Source organism: Branchiostoma belcheri, unplaced genomic scaffold (genome assembly GCF_001625305.1).
Source record: "Branchiostoma belcheri isolate BF01 breed outbred unplaced genomic scaffold, Haploidv18h27 scaffold3, whole genome shotgun sequence".
NCBI classification, from domain to species: Eukaryota; Metazoa; Chordata; class Leptocardii; order Amphioxiformes; family Branchiostomatidae; genus Branchiostoma; species Branchiostoma belcheri.
This window is the reverse complement of record NW_017803909.1, coordinates 1-7,924: the sequence shown is the minus strand read 5'-3', so window position 1 is coordinate 7,924 and position 7,924 is coordinate 1. Positions and strand designations below refer to the sequence as shown.

The 7,924-nt window shown below is 46.9% G+C and overlaps 1 protein-coding gene across 1 annotated transcript; it reads right to left on the bottom strand.

Annotated features, from left to right (window-relative positions):
• Positions 1-5,662: 5,662 nt before the first annotated feature.
• LOC109474062 (forkhead box protein L1-like) lies at positions 5,663-7,746 on the bottom strand. The gene has a single exon (XM_019774281.1). The coding sequence runs from the start codon at positions 7,726-7,728 to the stop codon at positions 6,112-6,114; it is 1,617 nt and encodes a 538-aa protein (XP_019629840.1). The 5' UTR covers positions 7,729-7,746; the 3' UTR covers positions 5,663-6,111.
• Between the last annotated feature and the right edge of the window lie 178 nt (positions 7,747-7,924).

Sequence of the window (7,924 nt, the reverse complement as noted above, 5' to 3'; positions counted from 1 at the left end):
TATAAGATATATCATATACTACAAACCTTATGTGTATTCAAACATTAATTAGAATAGAAACTCTTTTCTTTTGCATTTTTTGTTCGTTGCTAAACTTTTTGGACGATTTCTTCTCTTTCCATCCGCTTCCCGAAACCTGGTAGAGGTTAGCCAAATTGCAAAACTCGGTAGGAAAAGAAAAAGTCAGTAGACTGGGGAGGGGGACTGTTCTAAACGGTGTCCATTGACCTATAACACTGCTACATTTGTGACGTTTCCCCTCCACTGACAGCAGGCTTTCCGCATGAGATGTCTGCACGTATTCCACGGACGGTCTTTCACCTCCGGACCTCGGAAACATCTCCGCCATCTTGTTGTGGCAACACGGCGAGTCGAAGCCGCGTGTTTGTGCTGACGTAAGAACGGATTAGAGCACAAACACGGAAAAAACGCGCGGTATGAGGAGACGATTTGTGGGCCAAAGGACAGGTAGCAAATGAAAACGAAAAGAAATAGCTAATCCAAATGCAATTTCTAGGATGGGTAAATGATACAGAAATACAGAAAAAGATAAGAAAAGTGCAAACGATTTTGTGACGAACAGGTGGGAAATATTTTCTCGGAATCTGGTCAGTGCATTGTTGTAGCGTACTGGTACTTCAAAAGAAAAGCAAAAGTATGTGAGAACTGTTTGTCCATCGCCGCTCCTAACACCGGTGTACGGTGAGAGATGCTCACACGGACACGCTGGCTTTCCGTGCACAAACAGCGCCTATTTTGAACCCAAATACGGAATTTCTTTTGTTTCTTTTGGCCCTATGTTACAGCAGACTTGGTGCACTACAGTGGTTAATCCTCTATGTACCGTGGTGTCAACTGAGACAACAAAACTACAGGCCGGATTGTCGGGAGCTAGTCGGGAGGAGTTGTTGTACAATGTGTTGGAAGATTGGCCCTCCTTGCGGCACTAATCTTCCCGATCCTTCCCAATGAGATCATGATTTATTGACGAGGAGATAACCAAGAGTCGTTATTTTTCAATCACGTTTCACAAGCTGTTGAAATAAACACGTAAAAATCTGTCTGCATGAGGGATACTCATAGACACACTTAGATTGTTAGGATATTTTGTGTCTTTACAAACTATGATAGAGACAGCTAGCATACTTGAAGATTATGTGTTTTTGGTATATTTTGCAAATTTTTCTGTCTGTCTAACGCAAAAATCAAGTCGAATATCAACTTTGTAAATACCAACAAAGTACGTACCAACATGTAAGCATACTCTACGATATCTTCATTTATATCTTTCCATCTCTTAAATTGTCTCACACCTAACACGAGATAACGATTTTCAGGTAGAAGTTAAATCTCTGAAGAGTGTCTATTGTGTACTTTGTTGCCAATTTCCGCACGGAGCCCATATCGTGGTTGTTATCGGCGCATCTCCTGCGCGGTAAGCCGGCTCTATTGTCCGCCCATTGCGCTGATCCCGTCTGCGGGCCCGGCTCACCAGCTCACGGTTAGTCCTCCTGCTCCCTTTGTGTTCTTCAGGGACAACAAACTGGTATCTCCAAGCAGATCTTATGATGACTGCAAAGCAACATCAAATTGGCCAGGCAGTGCCCAATACGCGACCCGTAAAAAGATAACCAGTACGAAAAGCAAAGCCCAATAAAAACTCTGCTTGGAGAGTAAAGGCAATAAATCAACAAGTATGGAAGTAAGGATGGCAGTTTTATTTTCGAACAACAATTCTGCATCTATTTTCTTCCTTGAAGCATTTGAATAGTTTTTGTTGGGGGGGGGGCATATTCCAGTGACATAGCTGAAAAAAATCAGCCTGATTTTATTGTTGACAAATTTGCAAGATCTTCCGGCTGCCACAGCCCTCCTCATTTTCACTCTATATCTTAGGGTGGTGGGTCGAGTCATGACAATATGTCACAGTCAGTCTGCTCACAGTTAACAAAGTACAAAGACGTGACAACCTTTTCCTCCCCACCTCTGCTTGGATAGACGTCCTCTCCCCACCACCGCCACCCTAATCACCAAGCAGATTCTGTGGGGCAAGGGGAGTCTATATTGGCCGCCTGTATCCATTTGCCTACGGCTAGCAGTTACAGGAAGTAACTGGCCAATATAAACTGCCCTTGCCCCACAGAATCTGCTTGTAGATGAGGTGTGTTTACCCCCCATGTCGGGGTGTCCCCCTCCCTCCCCCGACACGCCTCCCGGTCTGACCCGGGGTACAGACGGGTCACCCCACCGCATCGCTCCCCGGTCCTCTCGGGTTCCGCCGTGTTTGTTTTGGTTCTACCTGTGATGTTGACTCAGAGATTGCTACAATTGACGTCAACACAAACTCTTTAGAAAGAGGGAAAACTCGGCTTCCTCCAGCATATACACTACTTTTAGCTGCACCTGAAGCCCCCCTCCCCACCAAAAAGGCTACAAATACAGCTGAGATGTATAACAAATAGCTTGACGACATATATGTAGAACTGGCATGATTTTTCACAGATCGATATCGCTCACTACGTCAAAGTCTAATACAATAATATATAATATAAAATGCTTACACAATAGACCCTGAATAGAAGATAAAGCTTAAATCATCAACTGCGTTATTTGCATTAAAAACCGTATAAACGTTTGGACGATCTCACAGCAGACTGTGGGACGATCTCAGAGCAGACATCCATAATGTCCAACACAATAAGTGTCAGTATCAGAGAGCAGACTGGAGACTCAGTGATGTGCGAGACTTCGGAAGCTGTTTGTTTACCGAAACAAATGGGATTAAAGCAATTGATTCACTATGAGAAAACTCAACTGACAACTTAAATGCACCCAATCTGTCTTCTCGCAAACTCGACGTCTTGTAAATGTATCTAACACTTGTAAAAGTTATTGTAAGATGAAGACACATGTTGTTGTTCTTTTATTTTCGTTCGTGTATGCTTGTTTATGGGTATTTAGCGTTACTGTTGATGAAGTGGTGTATTAGTGATGTATCCTCACGTCCATGTCCGGAGGCGATGTCTTAGGAAACATCCGGAGCTGATGTAGACGGTAGAGTCGGAACATATCTGCCAGATTTGTGCGCTATCTCCCCAACAATCCCTTCCAAATAGCCTTACAAATGAAGCGGATCTCCTTTGAAGGCGCCCAATCTCCGAGACGCTCCCGGCGTGCCCAAGAACTTGCCTCTGGCGGGCCCGCCTGTGAAGTAGTGATCCCCCGGGCTCACCACTCCCAATCTACGCTCCCGCCGTGAGCCGTGGACTTAGCCAACTACATCCCCAGATTTCAATTTTTATTTAACCCTAAAAGGCAGCGTTTTCGAAACAATAAACGCGGTTTTGGCGCTTCAAAGTCTCGGTAAAGTGTGGTGGTCCAACCGTGAAACTCGTGTGTGGTATTCGCTCAGGCAAAGAGATGTTGGACTTGAGAAGGGGTGTACTGTGTTAGATTTGAATGTAAGTCCGGCCCTTTGATCTGTGTAGAGTGGTTTTCCTCCCCTTCTTTTCTTAATAATAATGTTTACAATATTTTGAAATGAAACATCGTCTAGAGCAGGCCATCCGTATGACCATACAGGTGGCTTAAATTCTACGGTTGTCTAGTGTGCAGCGAGACGACAGTATAATTCGAACTGACGTTGCAGAAGGCTTCAGGACCCTGTGAAGTTGTATTTCCACTATCTCTGCCAAGAGAAGTCTTCTCAACTAATTACTCTTGTCAACTCCGATATCCGTTAGTATTCGGACGCTTTTGTGATGTTTAAGACACCTGTTTGATTGTTAAACGTTTTAGCATTTCATTAGCATTCAAACTTAGGGCATTCAAATCACAACCCCCTATCTGGTGATCAGTGATTTCCATTTTAGTCATACACCACAATTTGTCAGATAATATCGGAAAGACCTTGACAGAACACCTTTTTCATGTGAAACAGTTAAAGGTCCATTTTTGCAAGAGGTCATTCCGAAGACACCTTGGCGCCACGACTGTCCGGAGAACTGACATCTTCCAAGTACCGGACGACGTCGGAAGGACGCTTAAGCAGGTGTGCTGGCGCAGGTGTGATGATAGACCTTACCTGTCCTTTTCCTTAAGGCACGCCCAAAATAATCTCATCATTTTCAGGAACAGTAACATCTAGTAACAGCCAAACATACTATATGTTTTGTTCTTACCTTTTGATCTAGCTGGAGTTTACTTTTTGCGGCGGTTCTATCAAACACTGTGGTTTTCCGCTGAAAAGAACATCGCCCGATAAGTTACACCTTACACCTCCCTATCACAACTGTCGGTGTCGCAAGCAACAACAACATCAAAGAGAGGTGTACATACAAGCTTCGTGTTGAAACACAGCAGTAACCGTAGACTCCGCCGGTTGAAAAGAACAGGCTATCGGGCCATTTGTTCAGTCATCAGAACAGGTTCACCACTTAGATAAGGTAGTTCTTCTTCCGCGGCGGTCACTTCAAACACAGGTGTTGACACGTCAATATTTCTCTATCTCTGTGCTCGCTAGACCACTGTGTCTTCTCCTCACTACAAAACGCTTTTAAGGTGTTTTTTTAAGACCGCCCGGCCAGATCTCAAATGGAACCCATCCTCCCCGTCCCTATCATGTTGTGTTGCTAGAACTACCTACATGGGATGGCTTCTTCTAAATATCTGTATGGTATTCTAGACGTTAACAGTAATCAAGTCTACAGCATATCTCCATTCTCTCAGCTATGTAATATCAGCCATATAATGTACTATGAACCAGTTCATAAAACGTTTTAGAGAAGTTATCGCTCGCAATCGTCGTGTCAGATACCGTGAAAGCACATTTGCTTTAATCTGGATGATTATTTTTACGATACTGGGTGCTGTTATATGGTATGCTCTGGTTGTTACAATCGTAGTGTTCCACTCAGATGGCACCTATATGCATCCCTGTGACCTGTCTAGAGAATGACATCCTGGAAATATCTTGCCGTACAACATCCTACGTGCCGACGGACTGTCACTCCCGTGTTTACTTCTGTCCAGCTAAACCGCACCAGAACGCAATGACGACTGACTCTCGCTTCAACGTTTCTCTGACTTTATTTTCTCAGTGGAAAGTGTTAACAGGGTGTTCGGCGGGTGCCATGCATATGTATACGGCTTAGATAAATTGTAGGCATTGTGCCGCGGCTTAAGTATGCTAAGAGCCTATGGAACAAAAACAGTGGCTCACCATTTGTTTGGATAAAAACATAGGTTAGATCAGCCCTGCAGCGAGAAACACAATATGGGCCTCTTCATTTCTAGATGTACGAGATAAGTATATATATATATATATATATATATATATATACTCTGTCGGTGCTGTACAATATATACAAAAAAGGTGCTGCCATAAATCGGGCTTCCTTCACCGGGGCAACTTACGACACTAATTCGTACATTTCAACACTTGGTTTTTACTTTAGCTATCCGTTTTGCGGCGGCTGACAAGTGACAATAAATACACCGGGGCTGACATAGACCAGAGGCCCCTGACCTTCACCACAACCCCTCATATATAACCTCCTCTCACCACAACAATTTACATGTCCACTTTACACCCGTAGTTTTTATCTCAGGTACGGTAAATATCTAGGCTTCTGCAGTCCCAAACGTGCGGCTGCTAAGGCGTACCGAGCCAGAAATATTGAAGATAAATCCTGGTACACTTCTCAGCAAATTTTCTACACGTCAATCAAGTTTTGGCTGCCCTGCTCTGACCCCACACATAGACGAAAGTACTGAAAATATTATGGCAAAAGAGTCCGCCACACTTTCTAATCCCGTGGAGTTGCTTTAGCGCAAGGATTGCATCCTAAGACAACTGCTCTCCATACCTTAAGGTGGAGAAACATAATAATCGGACCGCCTTCCAACAACCGCACCTTTGGAACAGTCTAGTCCACTAAGTCGTGTTGAAATAACCACTTTGTCACATCGAGTTTGTTCTATAAATATTGCTGTCTAAACATAGTCCTTTCTGACCAAAATAGGACGACGTTGCCTTCTATCAAAATTTAAACAATAGGTAGGATATGGAATAACGTTATACATATACAATACAAAACGGAACTGCAGGATTTAGTACCCGACTAGAACCGTCTTCTTGGTCTTGACGTCAGCTTCTGTGAGTGTCCAAGACGAGAGGGGGACGGGGAAACCGGGGAGGGGGAGGGCAGGGTACGGATGGGAGGGGAGGTGGGGGTAACGGAGGGGAGGGAATGTGGGGTACAGAGGTGTGGTGGAATGGGACGGGGTCATACCGGGGATGGGAGCTAGAGCCGGCGGAGGAATGGCGGGGATCTGCCGAGGAGAGTTCATCAGACGAGTCGGTGTCCTGGCGGCGTGCAGGACGATGTTACTCCGGAGGATGTTCACAGCAGACCCGGTAGTCGTACCGAGGCTTGCTGGTGAGGTTCTCGGGCTGGGGTTGAGTCGTTCTCCGGACAAATGATATCTGCTGACCGGCGTCGGTTTGGTCCTGTTGTCGGGAGCTAACAGTCTCTCTATACTGAAGAGTCCAGGTTCTGCCGGCGCCGGGCTGGCCTGTCGGGACGATGTTGTCTTGGCTCTGAGGTCTACAGACGTTCTCTGAGCGGAAGACGACTTTCTCTCGGTTTCCGACAGACCGGACCAGGGTGGGGAGGCCGAAACACGGTCATCGTCAGCTTCTGTTGAGGAATCATTATCGTTTGTACGTGTGGAGTCAGCCAGGACTCCGCCCTGGTCCTCCCCGTCTCCTGTCACCTCGGGGTTTGTCGCGTTGTCGTCTGCGGACCGTTTAGCTGAGGACTCCGATACGTCGTCTTTGGTGTCAGGACCCTCAGCTGGTTTGTAAGGCGTCTTTGGTTTCCTCTTCCTTCTCCTGTAGTTTCCGTTTTCAAACATCTCTTCACAGTCCTGGTTCAGAGTCCAATAGTTGCCCTTCCCGGGTTTGCCTTTCTCCCGGGGCACCTTGACGAAACAGTCGTTCAGAGACAGGTTGTGTCGGATGGAGTTCTGCCAGCCCTGTTTGTTGTCGTGATAGTACGGGAACCGGTCCATGATCCACTGGTAGATGCCGTTCAGAGTGATCTTCTGGTCCGGGCTGGAGCGGATGGCCATGGCGATCAGTGCGATGTAGGAGTAGGGCGGCTTCTGGTGCCTCTCCGGTCTCTCCACGTCCCCGTACAGCCCGTGAGGGTAGGGGGACGTCCCCATGGGGTAGGGGGACGAGTCGGCTGCCGACGCCGAGGTGAAGAAGTAGGTCGGGCCGGGTCTGAAGCCGTAAGGGTCACCGTACCGTGTGTAGAGGCTCCCGAGGGCGGCCATGGCGGTGACAAGTTCAGAGAGGGCGGTGAGTGAAGGCGGTGCAGCTGACAGTAGATCACGGCGGGATCGGGACGACACCACCGCTACGGACGACCTTCCTCCGGCGAGACAGGACAGTAAGTGTGCCTCGCGGGACCACGTCCTTCCCTCAAATACACCCCGGGGCGACTGGCCGGGCTTGTTTGTCTTGTTACCAATAGTCGTACTTTGTTTTAAAAATTGTCGATTGTTGTTTTTGTACCTAGGGATGAGTTGACTTTTCGAGAGCAAAATAAATGCCGCAGGACCATCAGGCTTTGAGAGGCGGCCACCCACAACCCCTCGGAGTGCCCGGGTCACTCGGGGTTTCAACACTCCGACGTCACCGCACCCAATCAGAGCAGTCATACACACGACGTTTATTTGCGGGCACCCAAACAACGATTATGCCGCCCACCCAGCGAGAAGCCCGCCTTGTTTATTTGGAATTTCGGCTAAGGAAGCCCGGCCACCCATTACGATAAACAGAGATACTCCATTTTAAATAGTGCGTCGGCCGGCGGGAAGAATTAATCGGCGGGTTTACTGTATAGTGACACTATTT

Coding starts and splice junctions, on each gene's coding strand:
- LOC109474062 (XM_019774281.1), bottom strand. CDS start 7,728: ATGACTGCTCTGATTGGGTGCGGTGACGTCGGAGTGTTGAAACCCCGA.